The sequence below is a fragment of the Crinia signifera genome, chromosome 2, assembly GCF_055691185.1.
Source record: "Crinia signifera chromosome 2, ASM5569118v1, whole genome shotgun sequence".
Taxonomy (NCBI): Eukaryota; Metazoa; Chordata; class Amphibia; order Anura; family Myobatrachidae; genus Crinia; species Crinia signifera.
This window is the reverse complement of record NC_139218.1, coordinates 46,635,551-46,659,844: the sequence shown is the minus strand read 5'-3', so window position 1 is coordinate 46,659,844 and position 24,294 is coordinate 46,635,551. Positions and strand designations below refer to the sequence as shown.

The 24,294-nt window shown below is 44.9% G+C and overlaps 1 protein-coding gene across 1 annotated transcript in view; it reads left to right on the top strand.

The window, feature by feature from the left end:
- Positions 1-24,294, top strand: part of DCBLD2 (discoidin, CUB and LCCL domain containing 2) — a 66,132-nt gene that overhangs the window by 27,828 nt on the left and 14,010 nt on the right. Inside the window, exons 2-6 of the mRNA XM_083171965.1 lie at positions 5,726-5,953; positions 16,496-16,636; positions 17,348-17,399; positions 18,224-18,296; positions 22,836-22,969. Coding sequence (XP_083028091.1) covers positions 5,726-5,953; positions 16,496-16,636; positions 17,348-17,399; positions 18,224-18,296; positions 22,836-22,969 — 628 coding nt within the window. The remainder of the gene's footprint in view (positions 1-5,725; positions 5,954-16,495; positions 16,637-17,347; positions 17,400-18,223; positions 18,297-22,835; positions 22,970-24,294) is intronic.

The window sequence follows — 24,294 nt, the reverse complement described above, 5'->3', positions numbered from 1 at the left end:
GTATGCCTTCAGCATGTGTAGCGGTCTCTATAATTAGGCGAAACAAGAAAACAATGAGTATAAATAGGGGCACAGAAAGTGAGTTGACTTTCATTTCAGGAGAAGAAAAACATTGATCCAAAAATACAGACTTATGTAATTTCCTGAGAGAAGCCCATGCACTCGGCTCCGTGCCAGCATTCCACTGCAGACCTACTCAAGTCCGCATCATGTTTTGCCGCTGCCATGATTTCTCACGTGTCCGCAGAGTGTGACTTCTGCACACAACCTTTCTCCAGCAAGATTGCAGGACTTTGCTCTGCGGAGTCAGTGGGGGAAGATTTCCAGGTTCCGAGCTCCTTGGAATACAGAAAAGCTAAATGCAATCTGGTTTTCAGCTTCTATATTCCTGCACTGTACACTTAGATGCACTTGGCCAGCAGCAAAGGGTTCCTGGGAATGGTCTAGATACTCAGAGCTGTACGGATGAGAAGCAATTTGTCATCCTTCATAACAAATAATATTACCGAGACAGCCGATCAATCAATCGCTCTGCTTATAGATCACATTACAGTAGGTATTAAGAATCGTGGTTAAGCAAGAAAAAATAGATGCCTTGTAATGTGAATGTGGGATGGTGCCATCCAGGTTATACAGCTGAAAGTGCGCCCTCATCCATAAGCTACTAAAAACATTGTTGTATGATTTCCATGCATTTAAAAAAGGCAAAATGAATCATTTTAAGCAATTTTTCTGAAAAATGTCAGGAGCTGATTCTCCTCCACCCCTATAGGCGCAGATAGGGTTGCACTTAGTGTAGCTTGAGTTCTGATAAATGTCAGTGGAAGGACCGTGATGGCTTTGGTGTAGCATCTGGAGGAGGTGGTGTATTATCTGACTCCATAGTTGAACTTGACCACACTTGAAGCTCCTCCGGATCACCAGCTCCCATTCACTATTACAGCACTTTCATCGGGCTGCTCCCACCCTATGGAATGCCCTTCCATGCACAATGAGACTCTCCACTAGCCTCCAAACTTTCAAGCGTTCCCTGAAAACTCACCTCTTCAGGCAAGCCTATCATTTTTAAGTACCACACGCATAACCCTCTGAGGCACTTATGTATTATATAGCTTCCCTTCTAGATTTGCAACTTGGTGGGACTGCTATGCTATTACTGGTGCCTGTCCTTCTATGTCCCTATAGATTGTAAGCTTGCAGCAGGGCTCTCCTACCTCCAAGTCTGTCTGTTGTTACCCAGTTTGTTTGATCACTGTCAACAATTGTAATGCACAATGGAATCTGCTGCTCCTATATAAGAAACTGTAAATAAAAATATGTTGGTATTCAAGCTCTAGAACCTGATTAGATTAGCAAGCGATACCCAGTGTGATTCAGACCCAAAGGAATAACTCCAGTACTGTCTTATTGATACTGAAATCGCTGTTTGTCATAAACTGCATTTTTAAGAATTTTTTTTTTTTTTTTTAATGTTCTCTTCAATATGTGGTGAACTGCTAATCCAAAATCTTGAAGTAGCTGGTCATATCTCTAGTCTGGAAGAGGCAGTGATTCACAGATGTAATGGGAGGGAGTCATCGTCCATCTGCATACTGTAAATGTGAACAGAAATGTAACTGGAAAAGTCATGCTGTGGACACACTGTGGGATTCGCAATATGGTCAAAACGTACCGTGCTATGCAGCAACCAATCCCGGTGTGCGGCATCTCAATCGAAATGTAGAAATAAACTGTGCAACACAGTCTATTTATACTTTCTCGGAACAAGGGCCAGGCTGCTCTGCGTCTCGCCATCCCTCCTTCCCTGCCACCTGATGCTGGCACCCCGCCGGATCAGCCCGTGTGTCCAAAGCATTACACTTGCGGCAGCTGTGCTTGGTTTCAGTTCTACAACAATTAGGTTTTCTGTGGCTTATTGTTTCCTGTATAACACTGACTGAATGAATGGCTTGACAGATTATTGGTTGGAGCAGTTCCTCAAACTTCAAAAACCACAACTTTCTCTGCTTTTTAAAGGTCCAGTTAAGTCTGTAAACAGGGTGACCAATAGGAAGCTGCAAGTTCTGTTTTTCTGGTTTCTGATTGGTCTGTGTGCTGTATTGCGTGAAATGGGGCGTTGTGAATAAAGCGGTTGGTGCTAAGTACATATGGAGGCCACCTGTCCCAGTACAATAATGACACCTCCCAATCAACTGTTCATTTTATTCCCTATGCTAGTGCCCTAGTTACTTTTATGCCCCACCCTAGTGCCCTTGTTCATTCGGTATGCATTTACCATGTCGCCGATCAAAACACTGAATTACCTGTTATTAACATGGTTTAAAATGTCAATAATTCAGAGTGCCCATAATTGTGCTACCCCCATATCTTTAGACGAGGGGCTATTTAATTTTATGGGTGTCCGTTGTATTATCAATTTGATCGCAGCCAGAAGTGCTGGGTTTAGCCACACAAAAATGCTACCGGTGACCCCAAAGTGCCATTTGGCTTCTGAAACAGGAATATTTAAGCTCGGAACTCCGAGGGGCTGCAAGCAGAAATGTTGGCGCAGGCAGAATGTTCACACGGCAGCACTATTTTCTGCCAGGTTGTCCCCATTTGTAGTTCCACCCAATAGCAGTGCTGTAGTTTGTTGTATGCCTTTTCGTAGTATTCTAGTTCATTGTATTCTCCATAGTAGTGCCCTAGTTCACATTATACCCACAGGGCCCCAATTCATATTATGCCTCATTGTCGGGCTGCCAGTATATATTCTACTAGACATTACCCCATTTCATACTATACCACATTGCTCAGTGTAAACCTACCAGCTTACTACACAAACCCTGCAAGCATGGAGACGTGGACTGTCTGATTAGCTTAGCTGTGCATGTAAGGATGCAAACGATTTGTCATATCCGTTTGGAGCTTTCCTGAGAATGTTATGTTGCCCATACATATGTGAGATATCGAATGTAATCATTCGATTTAGGCCACATCTGGCTGATAAATGGAATGATTGCATGCATTTTTAAGCTGACATTCGACACGATGTGCAGGCACACCGTCAAATGTCGCATTGATAGATATTATGAGCTGCACATAATATTTAACCACATGCGATTGCTTGAATGCAATCAGCGGCGAGTTCGGGGAGCGAGGCTCCGGTACCTTTTTTAATGCTGGGGACCGGAGGGACTCAGCAGCAGCACGGGAGGCATGGCGGCTGTGTAGCGGGGACCGGAGTGGTGGAGCTTTCCGGCGGCGGGACTCGGCAGCGTCAGCAGATGACTTTGAAACACTGGACGGTCTTTTGATTGGCTGAGGCCGCTGTGAGAGAGCTCTCAGCCAATCAGAGGGCAGCCCCAGTGTTGCAAAGTAACTGCTGCTGCTGGCAAGTCCCGCCGCCTGAAAGCTCCACTGCTATGGTCCCGATTTCTGGTCCCGCCTACACAGCCCCTCACCACCCCTCTTCCAGCACCCGATGTCCATTGCAGGATGGTATGCAACATCGGGTGCTGCACTGGGCACCACTTGATGCGATGGGACATTGCATTGCGTTATCGCATCTGATCGCACATATGTATGGGCAGCATTAGATTCGGCAGTGAACTTGCCACTTGTTTAGTAGGCACTTCCGGGAACTTTCATTGCTGCCACCCCCCATCTACTATAGCTATACCCATGTGTGTGTATAGGAATCTCTCTACATCAGCAGTAGTACAAACATCTTCTATTTATCTTACCACCTGTTTATGGTTTTCCTATGGCGCGCCATGCTCATCAAGTGTAATGTGGGCACAGCAGCGATGTAATTGCTGTCAGCAGAGGTTACTAAAAACTTTGCAGCCGCCACAAATTATTTATAGATTCCATAGTAATAGTAAGATACAGCATAGCTACATTTCACTCAGAAGTATCCTCTTTTTTTATTTTTTTAGAAATACAAGAGCTCTCCCCAGCCCTTGCCTTGTTGGCACGTGTATATAAAATAATTGCATGAACCGCTTATCGTGTTTCCATACGGATAGGTCACTCACTACCTATTACTTTGTAAGGTACTTCCTACCATTATTTCCCAAGCCGGTATAAATGCAGTCAGACATAGGCATATATTCAATGCCGTGGGCGAGCGGTGACTGCGAGCAGGACTTTTTGCTCGCAGTCACCACTCACCCTGTCGGTATTCAACTGACCCCCCTCATTCGCAAATTCCCCCTCGCTCCGTTTTTTGAGCGAGGGGGAATTTGCGAATGTGCCTCCAAAAGCTGCGAGAGCCGAGACTAATTACAGCGAGTTTGCTGCACTAGCCTCGGCTCTCGCAGTTTAGGGGAATCCTCGCCGTTCTGTGACTGCGAGGATTCCCCCGGAACGTTGCATAGTGTGAGCGGCCGGCGCGGGGGTTAAACTGCGAGGATCACTGGTTTTCTGTGATCCTCGCAGTTTAACCCCCTCGCCGGCCGCTTGCACCGGCATTGAATACTTGCCATAGTAGACTGGTGCCCCCAGGGTCTGTCTGAGCAATTCTACATAATCATCGCTCAGGGTTTTTTTTTGTTATCAACCCTTTGAGTGGCAAGTGAATTTTTCAAAATAGGTGTACATATCGCCAAGCAAACATTGTTTATTCAGGTACTTGTGAGTTATCCGGGCTGCCGATTTTTTTTTTTTTCATCGCGCCCGAAAAATCGCGGGCATTGCGTCGGTCGCGGCCATTATAAGGGGACGCGACCGACGCGATGCCCGCGATTTCCCATAGACAGTAATGTTAAAAGACGCGATGGACCCGATTTCCCATAGATAGCAATGTTAAAATTATTACAGTAATGTTAAATGATGTGCAAAATAAAATGACAATGTGAAATGGGCCAATATGGCCATTTCACATTGGATATGTTTTAAAAAAAAATGTTTCATGGCCCCGTTAACGCCACCCCGCTATTGACGCCAACCCGAAGCGTGGCGAGCGCAGCGGTACGCGTCCTCCGACCTTTTCATACCCCTACTATCCACGTCGGCGTGGAGTTGAGAATAGAAAGTGTGGCGAGCGCAGCGAGCCACCGAACCCGAAGCGTGGCGAGGGGACGCGGACACCTGTGAAGCCCGCGAGGGGACGCGGATACCTGTGAAGGTATCTGCGTCCCCTCGCGGGGCTCGCCACACTTCGGACTCGGTGGCTCGCTGCGCTCACCACACTTTCTATTCTCAACTCCACGCCGACGTGGATAGTAGGGGTATGAAAAGGTCGGAGGACGCGTACCGCCGACCCTCGCGGGCTCGCTGCGCTCGCCACGCTTCGGGTTGGCGTCAATAGCGGGGTGGCGTTAATGGGGCCATGAAACATTTTTTTTTAAAACATATCGGCAGCCCGGATAATTCACATGTACCTTTATTCATCATAATGACCTTTTTATATAGGAAAGATAAACTATTTTTACACATTTTTTTTTTTTATTATTATTTGAATTTATATAACAAATGTGAGCATTTTTAGTATATATTTTGTGCATTTCAAGTTGGCCCTCAAATGGTTAATTTATCTTTCTTTTTGCTTTTTATTAATTTTTGTACTGTTATTGAAATGTACCCGATCATTTGCTTTACAGGACTGTATCAGCGAATGTGGTCTGGCTTTATTAACCTAAATATAAACTGCCTGGACTGCTAGGGATGAGCCTGGCTCCTTGTTATTGAGCATTGCAGTAGTTTGGGACTGTTCATTTTATTTATTTTTCTATTATTACAGGTGATGGATGTGGCTACACCTTTTTCGGCCCAGAAAGTGGAACTTTTACATCGAAGAACTACCCAAACACCTACCCAAACAGCACAGTGTGTGAATGGAAAGTCCAAGTGAAACCCGGGGGAAAGATTCAGCTGAAGTTTGGAGACTTTGATATTGAAGATGTTGATTCTTGTCATTCCAGCTACTTGAGGATTTATGATGGCTTTGGGGCCACAAGAACTGAACTAGGTAGAAAACGTTTTTGCCTTATGTCACTGTCTACTTTTAAGTAAGGGTTATTTTTGAACGGCTTTATTTGTACAGGTACACCATCTATTTACCAGCAACTCTTTTTTTAATGCAGACACATCAGGTGCTTGGGAGAATTTAGGATTCGGGAGGGATTGGAGGGGCAGCTGGAGGATTTATTGAGGCGGGGGGGGGGGGGGGGCATGGGATAAGTTGGGCACACAGGGTGTACATCATGTATTAAGTTGAGGATTGGCTCCTGTATCCTGTAATGGTGTGCTCACTGTGACCTCATCCCGGTAAGTGCTCTGCTTCTGCAGTTCCCACTTAGTTTGCTGCTGCATGTGCAGATATTGCACGGGAGCCACCGTGAATTCCGCTCACCTGGCATTCCAAGGTCATCTCCTTCATGAGCAAGCGGGGAGACTTCATGTATCTGTGGGAAAGAAATACATGCAAGTTCTTAAAAGACCCATTGTGTGATCATGTAGTTGGGGCGGGTGTGGATCGTTTGGTTTACAACAACTAGGTCGACAAAGCATTGGGTCGACACCACAAGGTCGACGTGGGGTTTTTGACCCGAATGTCGGCATGGACACAGTTTGAAGTGCACTGCTTTACACGCTATGCTTCGTTCATGGTGCCTCGCTATGCTCAGCACACTATTTTATTCTCCCACCATGCCCTAGTGGATGGTAGGGCATGAAATACCGCCTGTCGGCACATGTTGACTCAAAAAAAAAAAACAGTGAAAAACCCCATGCCGACCTTTTGGCTGTTGACCTAGCCCATGTCGACCCAATGTTTGTTGACCTAGTTGTTGTAGACCTAATGACCATATCTCGTTGGGACACCCTAATAATTAACCTTAATGTGAATGTGTTCCCCCATGCCCTTCTTATAAATAACTTCAATGCATGCAACTGTAAGAGTAAAGTAACTGGGAGACAAAGTATTATCCTGGGTGGGAAGGGTTTTGTTGGAGGGTATTTGTCTAGTGTAGCAATTAGAAAGTAACATTATTGTACTGGTGCAGCAATAAGCCATAAATACAACTCTTATAAAGCACTAGATTAAACACAGATTTGAAATCTTAATACAAAGCGAATTGGCATCTTTGCATGACAACCAGCTCCCGCCTTGTGAATAGTGGTGCGCCGGCCCAGCATTCGCAAGTCGCGTACGTTCGCAATGGCTGCGAATGGATGTTTTACACAAACACCCATTCGCATGCCACTGGGACTGTCCCACATCTTTCGGTGGTTGCCGGCCATCGAAAGATGTGGAAGGTGCACAAATATGTAAGGATGCTCTGAGCAACCTTACATATGCATGTACGCTGTGATGTCAGCTGCCCTCTCCCTGCATGTCTGTCATGGCCTCATTAGCATGAGAACGCCCAGAATTCTCACGGGAACGCCCATGAAACGCTGGCCGTTCCCATATGCTAATGGCTGCATGCACCCAGCAAACAGTTTGTTCGCCGTGGGTGCACAAACATCGGCTGCATGCAAACGAACCTGAATAAGGTCCATGTTGTAAGTGGCCCCACCTTTTAAAAAGTTGTCCCAGGACAACGAAACGTGTCAGGGGGCTCATTGGGACCATTCCAGAGGAATTGAAGAGATCTATATTGGACTCCACCCTGTGTCTCCAGCTAATACTGGAATCTGCAGTTCCACAAAATCATGAGGACGTTTGCCTGAATATAATTACTACAGCAGAATTTACCATCCAAGTCCAAATCAAGGAGACCATGGTGACCTATACCAACATAAGTGGTACTGTACCTCCTGCTATGGGGGCCCCTTACAACATTTGTATTACATGAGGACTGCGCAACAGGAATAAGCAGTTCCTAAAATGATGATATCCTCTGCATGTCCCATTGTATTACTATGGTTTTGCATGTACTGATTGAATTTTTGCAGTAGTTGCAGTCTAGGGATGCCAATCCCAGGCATTTTTTCAGTCCCGGGATTTGGGATTGAAAAATGCTCGATCCCGAATTTAAAAAAAGTCCCATGCCCCCCGCAACCGACATTTACTTACTTCGCTGCAGTGGGCGGTGCGGCTGGGGAGCTGCTACTGATGAGCGGGGTAAGGAATGCGGGGGGTGCCGCACTGACCGACTGTGCCAGCGGTACCTTTAGCATCACGTCACGCAGAGCTGCATGCTGGGTCAGGACAGCCAAGCAGCGTTTGAGCTGGTGCTCAGATGCTGCCCGGCATTAGACTGCGCATGAAATCCCAGCGATTTTTGGGGCCAAATCCCAGGATTGGCCACCCTAGTTGAGTCCCATTGGTTTACCACACATTGGGGCTCTTTTTACAAGCATTTATCATATGCACAGCATTTTACAACTCATTGCATATGATAAATGGTTCTCCTGTCAATCAGCTCCCAACTGTCATTTTTCAAAGCTGGTTGGCTGGAGCACCATGTATCTGCCAAAAAGGTTTGTAAAATCGTTGCTTATGATAAAGCTTCGATAAATTAGCCCTATTATCTTTAACCTTGTGCGCAGGATGCAGCCACGTCTTCCTGTGTATTCAGTGATCATCTAATGCAATATGAAACGGCCACCTGTGGCTGAGCAGCACCATGAGAAACGCTGTGAAGAGAAGCTGTATGAAGCTCAGGGTTGCCGACTTTCAAAAAATCCTCTCCGGGAGAAGCCCGGAGAGGAATCTTGCATTACACGTTTTGGGGGCGGGGCTTAACAGTGACATCATTAAGCCCCACCCCCATTACGGCAAATAGCCGAAATAACTGATATCCATGGAGGGGGCGGGGCTAAAATGACACGATTGTGCCGTTTTAGCTCCGCCCCCTCCCCTGAGACCCCCGGATTGCGGCATATAAATGCCACGATCAGGGGGGCTCAGTGGGGGTCCCCCTGATTCCGGGAGGGTTACCCACCCTTCCGGGGGCCTGGAGGAAGGACCAGATTTTCGGGAGACTCCCGCAAATTCCGGGAGGGTCGGCAACCCTGATGAAGCTTCATGTGGCTGCCTTTCGCAGTCTCTTGCCAGGCAACAGTAGAAGGGGTATATTCACGAATGCTTCTCAAAAAAAATGAGCTGATATTGTCCATAGCAACCAATCAGATTTTTTTCTATAATTTCTCTGTTGCATCATGGAAAATGATAGACTGACTCTGGTTGCTAAGGGCAACCTCACCTTTTAATTTTTATAAGCATTACACCCCTTTCAGATCGCAAATGCCAGGATGAACCTGGGATTTGGACACTAGTCTGTCCCTGGAGCGACCCGGCCTTTGCAATGCAAGGTCCCCCATAGCGACCCGGCAATAAGCCGCTGATGTATTCTTGGAGTGGCGCTTCAGCAGGGGGGAGGGAAAGAGGCAGCGCTTGGAGCTAAAGCTGCCTCTTTCCTATAGTGTCAACTTGACCCGGGTTACCTGTTCACACAGCACAGCAACTCTGGTGCGACCCAGGATTAACCCTTCTTTTAACCCGGGTTGGAATGCTGGGTTGCTGGACCCGGGTATTTTCAGAAGGCCCTTTCAAATTGCACATTGACAACAACCTGGTTTGGACCTGGGTTATTTGTGCAATGTGAAAGTTCTATAAGTAAATTTGCCCCTAATTGTGCACACTCTGCCGCAGTCATACCTACAAATGATAAAACATCTGAAGCCACAACTCATTGCTGTAATAGCTGTGTTAAACCTAGAAGTATCATTTCAGTATAATCTCATGAGTTTTACCTCTCTATCCTGAGATAGCATTGTAATGTTGTACCTTAGCATCCATTCTGCTGAGGAAGAGCGTATGCTTTTGAATGTGTCATCTAGGAAGAACTCGGTTTTTAGCAGATGTGTGTCCATTTAAAACATAGAATGAGCAATGTTCATACAATAAGCTTCAAGTGAGATATTGGGGCTGATGGATCACCCTGGAGACCATTAGCCCCAATATCTGCCACTTCTCAGGGATTATGGGGAACATTAAAGCAGATTTTCCCCAATAACCAGCCCATAGAGACCCATAGCCGTAATGAACAAGTCTGGGAATTTACGTTGGACCCCATATGTTACCGCTCAAAAACAGGTCCTTTTTAGGGAGGCTGAAAAAGTAGTTAAACTAATTAAATACCCCCCTAAATGTTTTAGCCAAAGTCTCTTCCCTATAGTGTCAACTTGACCCGGGTCACTGGACCTGTGTTACCTGTTCACACTGCACAGCAACTCTGGTCCAACCCAGGATTAATCCTTCTTTTAACCCGGGTTGGAATTGATAAAGATATTGGCTATTTGAGTGATTTACACAGACCCCTCTCATTGATCTTCCCTTTGTTTTACACCAATAGAGAGCGAGCATTTCCTAAACATAAAACAATGACTGTTCCAGTATACTGCAATACCCTTTTAAATCTGTGTCACTGTCTGATGAGGGCACTGGGGGCATATGAAAACCACACTGCGAGTTTTGCTGTGGAGTCATCTGTGCTTCTCTGCTTTAGAAGTATAAATAGTCTGTTTATATGACAACATGTGCTGATAAATCCTCCATCCTCTGTAGTCCCATTGTTACGGTTTATAATCCCACGTACCCCCCCCCCCCCCCCCCTCATGTTTAAGCTTCTGTTAACTCTTTCCTCTTGCTGAAAGAAAATATTGATTGCAAAATATGTAGTGTTTGACCAAAAATAACCCTCATCCTCAGGGTTTATGGAGGTTTCCCCCACGGAAGCTTTATTATTTTGCTTGGACGCTCCCTAAATGTGTGTTTTGACCTGTAGGTTACTGTACAGGAAATCGAGGGTTATTACAGGGTGAGAATTTTGCATTTGGATGTACGTACATTTCAGCACAAACTTCATAGATGTGTTTGAGGTGTGAATGGAAGCTGCGAGGTTTTAAGGCAAAAAACTATTTGTAACCCAGCCTTGGCCATAAGGTGATAAACACACAGGCCCTTAAATGGCAAGGAACGTACTCACTCGCTTCATGTGATGATCCCCAGTACACTGTCTCTCATGTGCTTTGGTCTGTGCTGGGGATGAGGTTTATGTGCTCAGTAAATAGCAGAGCTGCAGTCTGTAACTTTTTCAGGTGATGACTGAAACTGACAGGTAACCGGCAGCTGTGCAGTATGTAGATTTTTGTATATTGGGTGGTAAATGTTTCAAGCAGTGAATAAGTGAGCCAGTGGAGAAGTTGCCCGTGGCAACCATTCAGCTGCTCTGTATTATTTTATAGTATATAGATTGTAAGCTTGCAGCAGGGCCCTCTTACCTCCATGTCTGTCTGTTGTTACCCACTTTGTTTTATCATTGTCTACAGTTGTAATGCGCAACGGAATCTGCTGCGCTATATAAGAAACAGTATATAAATAGTATACAAATTGTAAATGTTATTTTACTGTTGATTATGGACAAATTCTCAACTCTTATCACTGTTTCATGCATTTACCCCCTAATGTATAAATTGTGTACACTGAGTTAATTGAGAGGGGTAAACCCATACTGCACATGATAGTTTCAAATGTAGACTAGTTTACTGCAGCACAGATTCTTGTAAAGTCAATTAAATCTAACTCTTTCTAATAGAACCTAATAAACATGCAGGGAGCATATGCAGGGCTGTGGTGGTGGGTTCAGTTTCTGAATCCATGCCTTTTGCATGCAGTAGCACGTTTTGCAATGTCAGCACTGCCATAAGTGCCCAATTTAAGCATAGCCAGGTTATACTGGCACTTAGAATTGAGTTCCCCTTAAGTAATTGACACTTAATCGCCTATTGGCAAAATGCCGGCCCAGGCTAAGCAGATCCAACAGCCATTCTGAGTATGCGGAGGCTTGTGTGGGACCATCGTGACAGATGCTCAGGAGGGCATGACTCTGGAATTTGGATCTGCGTTACTGGCAGGAGGCGGCTTTTTCCTACAGACGCCTCCCACTGTATTAGCGTATATATGCATTGCTGCTGCCTCCAAAGACACGGCAATGATGCTCGCTGCATCCATCCTGAATAAGAACATAGCGAGCTGGTCAGTAGTGGCCCTGTTGTAGGCGGACATGGCACCGAGTTACACCTGGCACACAGCGCATGCGCCCTTGGTTTGTTTTGGGTTTAAACTAGGGAATGGGTCTTCAGCCTGTGGCCCTCCATCAGGAGAGCCACAGATTGAACACCAGTGGTGCAGGGGCACATGAATCAGCTACTTACCAATTTCACACAGCAGCTGAGAAGTGGGGCCTGTCTCTGGCACTTGGGAAACAACTGCAATGGCATCAAGGCAGACATCAAACTGCAAAGGGCTGTATGCGGAGGCAGCAGGAGACGTATGGACCTGCAAAATGCCGGCCCAGGCTAAGCAGATCCAACAGCCATTCTGAGTATGCGGAGGCTTGTGTGGGACCATCGTGACAGATGCTCAGGAGGGCATGACTCGGGAATTTGGATCTGCGTTACTGGCAGGAGGCGGCTTTTTCCTACAGACGCCTCCCACTGTATTAGCGTATATATGCATTGCTGCTGCCTCCAAAGACACGGCAATGATGCTCGCTGCATCCATCCTGAATAAGGCCCTCTAGCCACCAATGCCCACTGTATTTATTGGTATACCTGGATATGTTTGTTGATTTGTTATTGTTAGTATTCTATTATTGTTAGTATTTTTTCTTGCTACTATTCTAGTTTACTATTTATTTTATTGCTACTTTGTGTCCATTCTAGCACGCTGCACCTTTCAAAAGCTTTGCAGTTACTCTATCCTGCCTGGGGTGTCGCTGTCTGCTTTTGTGATTCTAGCCCAGTCTGAACTGTATTGAGATACAGACCAGACTGTGCTAGTCTTGAAAGGTGCATGGTTCTAGAATGAACACTTCTACTGCTATTTGTTGTTGTTCTTAGTATAATTATTTAATGTCGTTGGTGTTACTATAAAGTGGCATGGTTAAATCTTCCACAACCGTAATCTATGCTGTACTCTGCTAGTTTTGTTCCTTTTTTAAATGCGTAAACCTATAAACTTGTAGAGACATGTCATCTGCCGACATATTCCCACCATTGGTCTGTGGCTTGAGGTGTTGGCAGCAGACGTCCTTCTGAGTGATTTTCTGGCTGTCACCAATAAGGTGAAAGGAATAAATATACACATGTTCTCCTGACCCACTGCTTGCACTCTACAGCCAGCTTCGGAATATGTGACGTGAACTGATTGAGAAGGACAATGTCAGGGAGTCTGGCAGCGAAGACGTGGCTTATTTCTAATATGTCAGCAAGCTTTGTTACATGTCAGACAACTCTTATATCATAGTATTCTATTAAGGGGAACTCTGGGCTTTAATACCCCATCACGTAAGACACTTTCTACTCCTAGATTTACTGTATAACATATTTTATATATGAGTGTGTATACTTCACATATCTTATCCTTATGAATTCTTAGTTATTAAATGGATACTTTCTCATGCTTCTTTTGGTATGGGTTGTAGCGTTTCAGAAATCCATTAGGACATTTAAAGGGGTAACTTAAATGACGTGATGTAAGATTATAGGTGCTGGCGCGATGTACAGGCAGTGTACAGAAATCCTATAGGCTGCTATTGTGCGTTTTCCTGCACACCCCTGTGGGACTGAGACATAAGGCGTATCTGCTGCCATTACAAGCATCCCAGCGCTGTCCCACTGGCACATCGCCTGCACATAGATTCTTATTTAATCAACTCTTTGGAATGTTGAAAAATTGTATTCCGCATACTTATTTATGTTTTTTACACAGCACAAATGCAAGCAGAGCGAGCACTGTTATGTCCTGTAATATTCCACCCTCAGACTTATAATGTGTCCCTTTAACAGAGAGCATAATGGCCTATAGGACTGGTGTGCGTTCTAAGCTCCATACGTCGACACACACACACACACACTATAAAAAAAAACATGAAAAACCCATCTGTATGTTTACTTTTCATGTGTTGAGCCATTGACCCTATGGCCCATACCGGTACAGAGGCCACGGAGATAGTACATACGGAGTATGGCAGCTGTTTAGCAGCATCAGTTGCAAAGTATTTCTGGTGCCAACCATTTTGGATCTAGGGGACCTAACCTTGTGCTGTTGTTGGAAGCCTGTTAAATTTCTACCACGGATAGGCTTTATTTCTGATGTGCGGAGCGAGGTACATTTATATAACCATAAGTTTACTGGTGCCCGGTGATGGGAACATCAAAGAGCTGCCTAGTGCGAAACTGTAAAAGGATAATTGCAGGCACTGATCATGTGATCTTTAGATACAAATTTCCTCTTTTTTTTCTGCTAAAATGCTGCTTGTTTTTAGTAATGACTAAGGAAACATTGCAAAGTGTTCCTTACTTCTGACAGCTTTGTTGTCCCTTAGATTTATTTATAGATTTATTGCCAGCTATTCTTATAGCACATACATATTCCGCGGCGCTTCAGATATATTTTTTTTGTTCATTCACATCAATCCCTGCCCTAGTGGAGCTCACAATCTATACCACGTGCACAGGCGCACACACATCCATGCCAGTGTTCATTTTGTTGGGAGCCAACAGAATTTTACGTCCTTCTGCACCAAAGTGAAACTGGAAGATGCAAGCATCGCCCCAATAGCAGCTTCGGATGAGCCCCAGGGCACCTGCTCACAGTACAGGCCCTCTGTATACAAGGGTGTGAATGCTCCAGGCACACTTGTGCACATCACAGAGCTGAACCATATCAAAGGGGATGTTCCCTATGTCTTGACTGTTTAATATATGTACATAAAGCTCCAGGTGCATTATATGCCAGTGATGATGGCCTTAAAACCTATGTATTGTTTCCATTAAAAATATATTATATTACATTTATGTTCTATCTGCTGCGCTATATAAGAAACTGAAAATAAATAAAATACAATACTCTGGCACTTGTACCCAGAGCCTGGTTTTTACATGGAGACACAACTTTAGCACCATTGAAGTTATGAAATCCTTGACGTCGATCTAATATCCTCTATATAAATTAAAGATTTATTCAGTGGATTGTTATATTAGGAGGTAAAGTAGGGATGACCATCTGTGCTATCGCCATCAATGGTTGCCATCGATGGTGATAGTACAAACAATCATCGATGGCAGCATAATATCTACCATAGATGTTTTTGGTACTTATGTAGTATCTGGGCTGCCGATTTTTTGATTGTATGCCTTAAGTTAAGGCATACAATCAGATGCGATGCGATGCGATATCGCATCGCATCGCATCGCATACGACCATGCGATGCGATGACCCGATTTTTCCATAGGATTCAATGTTAAAATGGACTGAGTCCATTTTAACATGGAATTCAATGGGAAAAAGGGGTCCTTTTCATACCCCTACTATCCAAGTGGGCATGGAGTTGGATATAAACCTGTGGCGAGCGTAGCGAGCCACCGAGCCCGAAGCGTGGCGAGCCCCGCGAGGGGACGGTATTCTGTGTCCCCTCGCGGGGCTCGCTACGCTCGCCACGCTTCGGGCTCGGTGGCTCGCTACGCTCGCCACAGGTTTATATCCAACTCCATGCCCACTTGGATAGTAGGGGTATGAAAAGGACCCCTTTTCCCATTGAATTCTATGTTAAAATGGACTCAGTCCATTTTAACATTGAATCCTATGGAAAAATCGGGTCCATCGCATCGCATCGCATCGCATGCGATATGGTCGGGTGCGATGCGATGCGATGGACCCGATTTCAAAATCGGCAGCCCAGTTACTACATAAGTACCATGTTTTTTACTATTGATGGTCATCTATATTCTGTGACTGGCCCATTGGCCAATCAGAACCTGGGAGTGGGACTTCATGGGTGCCAGGGGCGGAGCTATGCTCGGTGTCCCTGCACCTTCAGGAGAAAAAAAAACAACTATTTGGTTATACTGTGCCATCGATGGAGGCGAACCATCTGATTCTCTCCCATCGATGGCAAAACTATTCATCATCTGTCATAAACCATCGATTATTTTGAATGGTCGATGGTCATCCCTAAGGTAAAGTTGCTAAAGCTTCTAAAAATGGAAAGGGCTGAATTGGATTGGTTACTATGGGCAACATCACTTTATTTTTTATTTTTAGTACCTTTAGTAAATTTACCCTCGGAATGTGTCAGCTAATCTGCTGCTTACTCCAAGGCTCTAAATTTTTTCAGAGCGTATAAGAAGTATCTTGATTGCTGTATATTTTCTTTTAGCCTGGATACATTGTACATTGTGTGTAATTTTAAGGTTTATGTTCTATCATCAGCTCATATGAAGGATCTGCTAGAGACATCACACCTGTAATGGTGTCCTTTTAAGAGGATATCTGGTTAGCCTTTACATCAGGACAGTACTGTTTTCTAGAGCAGAAATTGCTTCAGATATCTGGCCTTGGAGAAGTGTAATATGCTGAAGTACAGAAGTCGGAATGTAGCGCTGACACTTGTCTGCTCGCACTATCATAGGAACTGCTTCCCTCTCATGCTGGATCTTACTGGGTTCCCCGTGTTAAAGCTCTCCTTTTTGTTTCTTCTTTCCCATCTCCACCCAGGGCCTAAGTATTGTGGCTTGGGGTTAAAACCAGAAGCAATCATTGAGTCTAAGAGCCATGAAGTAACCATACAGTTCATGAGTGGGATCCATATCTCTGGAAGAGGATTTCTGGCTTCCTATTCCTCCACAAATAAAACAGGTACTTGGAGGGGTTATACACTGGCAGAAAGGGGTAGCTGGGGGAATTGTGCTGTCTGTTCTGGCTTCGGTGTCCCTCTTCTGAGCGACTCTCCTGCGTAGAACCGCTGCAGACATTTCCATCTCACTTTCACAGAGATTGATTGGAATTCAAATCAGGGGCCGGGAAACATTTAACTGATCCAATGTAAATGTCAGCACGGGACTCCCCAGAGTGTTAATGTGTGCTATGTACATCGCTTCAATCTTATTTGCACTGTAAGTAATTAGGTTTTTGAAACCTGTCTGGAAGATAATTGCTGCTTCCATATATTCTGTACCCCACCCCCCTGTAGTTATAACAGATACAGCTGTCTCAGAATCCGTTTGAGTGGGTTCAATTAATTATTTCTCCCCCCTCAGCTGACTTTCATCTCCTGTCCAATATGATATTTTGTTTTTCAATTCCTTTCTGTCCAGCGCTTTGCTATTCCCATGGTAATCTATGCAGGGGTTTGTGTGGGGGTGGGGGATTGCTCTGGGAGAAGTTTCTGCTTTTATTTCTGTACCAAGAAACCCGGAGCTGTTTATTTTCTCCCGTTGGATCAGCTTGCGTAATGCCCAAGAGATTGCACATCAAAAATGAAATGCTCCAAAGAACAGAATGCGAAAATTGATTTTCTGCATTGGCCCTTTTCACCTGTCAGATATATTCATATATTGTTGTGTTTAGATCTCATCACGTGCCTGGAGAGAGCAAGCCGATTTTCTGAACCTGAATACAGGTAAATGTCAACAAATGTTCAATCCAACCTTTCATTATTCCAGTCCAATTATAGTATGTATAAAACTAGACCAAGACCCCTGTCCTCTTCCGGGTATACAATGGCGATTGCTGCTCTAGTTAACCCTTTAGCAAATACATACATAAGGGTCTTGTGCTCATTAGAACGGTAGATCAGTGTTGAAGGAATTAAGGCAGCAGTCTATAACACCGTATCTGGAAAACCTTAGTAATTGATCAGTGAACACTACCATATTCTTCCAAGAGTCCACAACACCTGGGGGGATATTCGGTTAGCTCTGAAATTTCTTTAGGTGCAAAAGTCGGGATGTTTTAGTAATTTGTTAAAAAGTGGAAACAAAAATCTGAGTTGGTTTCAGGGCTAATTAGGTAATTTAAATTATGGCAGCTAATTGGATAAATCCCTATGTTGGATGAAATCAATATTGTTCTTGTGGTTCAATTTTTAAGCTGGCCATACATCTACAGATCAATTGTCAGTTCTGTCTGGTTGGAACAAAAACCTGACAATATCTGAATGACCGTTTTTGTCAGATTTCAAAGCAAATGGCCAACTGTCATTTGCTCTCATCCATTACCAGGATTTTGTTCCAACCAGCCAGATCTGACAATCTGTAGATGTATGGCCAGCTTGTATAAATGAAATAATTTGCCAAAGACATTGCACAAATTAGTTTGTATAACATCTCAACAAGGCAAGTATACAGCTTGCATAGAGACAACTGTAAGATTTTGCTAGAAATGAACAGTTTGTATATGAAAGTGGGATTGTCAGTTATGTTTTTTATTTAATTTTTTTTGCAGAAAATACTGCCCAGCTGGATGTTTAACGCCCTTTGGGGAGATCTCAGGGACTATTCCTCTTGGCTACAGAGATGTAGGTATCCCAGTTTTGCACAAGGGGAGGAAAATCTCACAATAATTCTTAATCTTCCAGCTACACGTGTACAAATGATTGTGGGTGTCATTCTGATGCAGTCGGAGAAGCTAATCTTGGAATCGGCAGGGAAAGCAATGTATGGCAATGCAGCAGGGGGGCATCTATTACAGTCAAACACCACCAGCTGCAGTAGTGATCCGACCTGCATCCTAGGATGCATTACTAGACTCTGCATCGGACGGCATGCTGCATCCATGGTGCTGTTCAAGGCTCCCGTTGCACAGGCCAGAAAAACCATCCAATGACATCTTCCCTTCCTTTATATGGCGAAAATGTGCCTCTTTTCACAGACTGAGGCCGTTGCGGTCACCTCAATCACTGACAGTCTGCTGCTGTCCTGGCTCCTATGCTACAGGACCAGTTCACGCACACAAAGAATGGATCCAGCACAGGTGCAAAGTTCACGAAATGAACCACTGTGTGCTAACAGTCCACCAGCAACGTCCAATGACGCTACACTGATACATTATTAAAAGTTATCAGGGGTAGGTTTATGAAGTAGTGATAAGGGAAGAGAAATGAAAGAGTTCCTGGTACTTTATCACCGGCCAATCAACTCCTAGCTCTCCCTTTTTAAACCCAGCCTGTAACTTAACAGTCAGGAGCTGATTGGCTGATGATAAAGTACCAGGCACTTTATTACTTCTCCTCCCTTATCACTGCTTCATACATCTACCCTTCAGTTACTTATATAGCACAAGAACCAAAAAAAAAAGCAAACAATTATGCACATCTCTTATATATTTGGCTAAATGTGTCAATCATCCTGAGAGTGTGTGTATAACGCTGGACAGGGTCACACATGAAACTCCACCCCCCACCCAGCCTTATACACACACACCACACATAATACACACACACATGTAGCCTAATATATGAGATAATACACACATATTGGCCCCTGCCTGCCTGCCTGCACTACACCCCCCGCAATACCACACACCTATAATACTCAGACACATGTAGCTCAGCCAGCGTCGATGGGGGCGGAAGGGAGTGCAGTGCAGTGAATAAATTAAGTCCGTGCAGCTGCAGATCTGTGGTGCTGACATAGCAGCCTCTGGCAGCCAGGGGGAGCAGCTCTGCCTCCTCTCAGGCTGACCTCGAGTCGCAGACAGAGTCACATGGTCACAGCCTGAGAGGAGAGAAGCATGATGCAGCTGTGACTCGGCAGAGCTGCCTCCTCCTTTATAGTAAAGCTCTGGGCTGGCTGTAGCTCCTCTCAGGCATTTCCAATCTGCCGCTGGCCGGGTGAAGCAAGACTGCCCTGTGAGTGTCAGGAGCCACAGGTATGTCACATGTGGGAGGGGGATGCCAGCAAGTCTGGGGAAGGAGGGGGAGAGGAGGAGGTTGTCTATAATAACTTAGGGGGGGTGCACAAGGCAGCAGCAACCCCCCCCCCCCACCCGGCCTGCACACCCCACCGTCCTGCACACACACCCCTGGCACACACACCACCAACCCCCCCCCCCCCCCCCCCTGCCTGCACACAGCAGCAACCCGCTCCCCCCCCCCCCCCCCCCCGGCCTGCACACCCACCCCTGGCGCACACACACACACACACACCCCCGGCCTGCACACAGCAGCAAGGTCACCGGGCAGACACACGCAGGTGTACTCATTACTCACTGACACACTTCCCAGGTCACCAGGCAAACACACAGGTGTACTCATTACTCACTGACACACTTCCCAGTGTACTCATTACTCACTGACACACTTCCCAGGTTACCGGGCAAACACACAGGTGTACTCATTACTCAGTGACACACTTCCCAGTGTACTCATTACTCACTGACACACTTCCCAGGTTACCGGGCAAACACACAGGTGTACTCATTACTCACTGACACACTTCCCAGGTCACCGGGCAAACACACAGGTGTACTCATTACTCGCTGACACACTTCCCAGGTCACTGCGCAGACACACAGGTGTACTCATTACTCACTGACACACTTCCCAGGTCACAGCGCAGGCACACAAGTGTACTCATTACTCACTGACACACTTCCCAGGTCACAGCGCAGACACACAGGTGTACTCATTACTCACTGACACACTTCCCAGGTCACAGCGCAGACACACAGGTGTACTCATTACTCACTGACACACTTTCAGGTCACAGCGCAGACACACAGGTGTAATTACTCACGGACACTTCCCAGGTCACCGCGCAGACACACAGGTGTAATCATTACTCACTAACATACTTTCCAGGTCACAGCGCAGACACACAGGTGTACTCATTACTCACTAACGTACTTTCCAGGTCACAGCACAGACTCGCAGGTGTACTCATTACTCACTGACACACTTCCCAGATCACCTCGCAGACACACCGGTGTACTCATTACTCACTGACACACTTCCCTCATCACTGCGCAGACACACAAGTGTACTCATTACGCACTGACACACTTCCCAGGTCACAGCGCAGACACACAGGTGTACTCATTACTCACTGACACACTTCCCAGGTCAACACGCAGACACACCACCAAAATCCCTAACCCAACACACCCCTTCCGGCCAACACCATCCGCCCCACCCAAAATTAAACACATTCATCCACAAATAACAAACATAATTCACATTAAAATATATTTATAATTTTAATGGGGCGTAGCCCCTTACGACGGTGTGAAGAGCGCCCGTAGGGCGCGATGAAACACCTAGTTTATTAATATATATAAACCATTTCACTGGCCAGTGACAGAATAAAGAGACAGAATCAAATAAAATATATTTTTAGACAGACATCACTTACAACAAATAAGTTATTAATAATGGGGGTCAGTAGATTCATTTCTATAGTTTAGGTCTGTCTTATCTGTTAGTAGTCTCTTTGCCTTAAGTATTGAGTTCTTATAGAGTAAGTTCTCCTTTAAGTTTGTTAGTATATTTAGTATATAGTCCATCTATACGGTACAATGGTTTGAGGACTACCTTACTGTCTGGCCAGACTTTTATGTAAAATACCTTTACTAGTTCCCTCTGCTGTTTCTCACAGCTGCAATGCTGGTGTTTATCCAAATCATGTGCAGCTCTTTATGCAGGTTTGTAGCAGCAGCTATCCTTGCTGCCCGAACAAGAAGGTGTAAAGCCGAGCAGGATGGTATGATAGTATTAGTAAGGTTTACTCGTTTCAAGGTCTATTGTCGCTTTCGGCGGCTTCCTCAGAACCACAATCCACAGCACTTTTATAGAGAATATTTGGCCCATTCACATCAGTTCCTGCCCTGCTTGGACATTACAATCTTTTCGCCTTACCACACAAACACTAGGGTTCATTGTGTCGGGAGCAAATTAACCTACGAGTACATTTTTGGATTATGGGAGAATACCGGAGTACCCAGAGGAAACTCACACAAGCACAGGGAGAATATACAAACTCTGCACAGTTAGGGCCCTGGTGGGGATCGAACCTATGACCTCAGCGTTGTACGGCAGTAATGCTAACCATTACACCACCCGTGCTGATACATTAGGAGTCTCGTATATCAGGCCATGAAATTATTGCTCAGTAACTAATAATGCTATTCTTGTTTGTCAGACCAGACCTGCTAAACACTAAATCCCTGAGTCTTGGCAGATACGGTTTCATAGAAAAAGACCTCTGACTCATAACTTTAAGGTGTTCTTTATATGGACATCAGTGGATGCTCGTCTTTACTAGCCTGCTCTACCACTGGTTCCTAAATTTCACTGACTCCTGACTTCTACATTATTTTTGTCATCCCCTATTCCAGTGATGGCTAACCTTCACAATCCAGCTGTTATAGAACTACACATCCCAGCATGCCCTGCTAAAGTTTTAATATTTGGCCATGCTAAAACTGATGCAGGGCATGCTGGGATGTGTAGTTCAACAACAGTTGAAGAATCAAGGTTAGTCATCACTGCCCTATTGCAAGGAATTTAAAGATTTGATTGGACCAAAACCTCTTGCAAATAGAACTCCCTTTTAAGGCAGTTGGTTTTTTTTTTCTATTTTTCTTTTCTGAAGACTCTTAATTAAACCAATGTGTCTCTGATTTGGGAGATGTCAAGGGTTCTAAGCTTTTTATAGCTCCACATGATTAATCCGCATCAGATCTGCATCTGTAACTGCTGTGCAGCCAGGATCCCTGTACACACAACCACTTTACAGTGATTAAACTGATGGAATTACACACTGTTCTTTTACTAAGCTGAAAATATCAAAGTTTAAAAGTTCATAAAGGTCATGACTGTTTTGCATGTGAAATGCATAATGTATCCTTTCATGCTTAAATCGTGTCTTATACTGTGATCTGGTGGCTGGTTACACGGCCGTTTTTTTTAAAATATTTTTTTTTTATTCTTTAAACCTTTCCTGGGTTAGTGTGCAGTTCTTACCGTTAAAAAATATAGCGATGCCTAATATGTATGAGGTAGTGTTTAACCATGGTTTTGGCTGAGATGGTAACCTTCATGTTCTTTCTGTGTTTTCAGTCCTCGTTGCTGTGTATGGCTGGGGTACATGCAGGAGTAGTGTCTAATGCGCTGGGTGGACCTGTGAGTGTGGTGATCAGTAACGGCATTCCTTACTACGACAGCGCTCTGGCAAACAACGTTACATCTAAAGTGTGAGTATGAGGGGGCGGGGCTCTCGGACACCCTTCCACCCTGTGAGGCGTGTGGGCAAGCTCTGAGTCTCTTGCATGTTGGGTATTGATGAATAATACCATAACTCTTCACGGTTATGGTATTTTAGATCTACAAGATCTAGGTCTACAGTCATATGGTCGACAGTGTCCAAAGGTTGACAGTGAAAAGGTCAACATGAGGTTTTCCGTTTTTTTGGGGGGGTGTTTAGGTCGACATGGACACCGTCTAAGTCAGGCATGTCCAAACTATGGCCCTCCAACTGTTGTGAAACTAAAAGTCCCATCATGCCTTGCCAAAGTTTTGATATTAGGGAATGCTAAAACTATGGCAAAGCATGCTGGGATGTTTAGTTTCACACCAGCTGGAGGTCCACAGTTTGGACATGCCTGGTCTAAGTGTACCGTGTATGCTCGCCATGATTCGGGCTCGGCACACTATTATATTCTTCCTACACGCCGTAGTGGATGGTAGGGTGTGAAATACCGCCTGTCCGCTCAAAATTTAGTAAAAAATTGCTTGTCGACCTTTTTTCTTGTCGACCTAGCGTCAGTCTATCGTGAGTCCGGATAACACTCTGCACCTGTAGGTGATCTTGGTGTGAGCATATTTAATATTGTACAAACTGACATTGAACTCTCACTGCTTATTGCCTGCTGCTAGTTTCCGGCTTATAGGTCCATTTTTAAATGGCACCTGCCCCTGTGGTTGCAGGAGGTATATACTTTATTTAGAATTGGTATTTTTAAGAGCTTCTCACCTTCCTTTATGTAATTGATGGTCTTGGAGCAGCTATGTAGGACCCTTTATTGTTACCAGGAGGTCTCTGGTGAGGAGCAGAGGTCCTGTCTATAGGAGAGTGCTGCTCCGTCGGTAGTATAATGTTATCTGAGTAGTTTTATCTGTGACATCTTTCCTCTGTTAGTTTTTCCATATTTCCTTGTGTGTCCTGGACCCATTCATAATGTTGTGCTCTATTAACTACCCCACCCTATGGGATAATAACCATTAACTGAGCATGAAAGGTTTCAGAATAGTGATCCATACATGTAACACTTTAATGAGAACACAAGCAATTATGGCTCCTACACCAGGGAGTTGGAAAACAATTTGCTAAAAGCAGAGATGATGCGTTTGTCCTTGGTCTGACAGAACCGTAGAATGCCGTTCCTTACCGAAACTTAAAGCTTCCCCAGTATCCTACTTCATGTGAGACTGGAGACGCGAACATTGGCGCAAAGAGAAGATATTTAAAAATATATATGTATTTAAAGCTTTTAAATGTACCCCAGTTAAGAACAAGGCC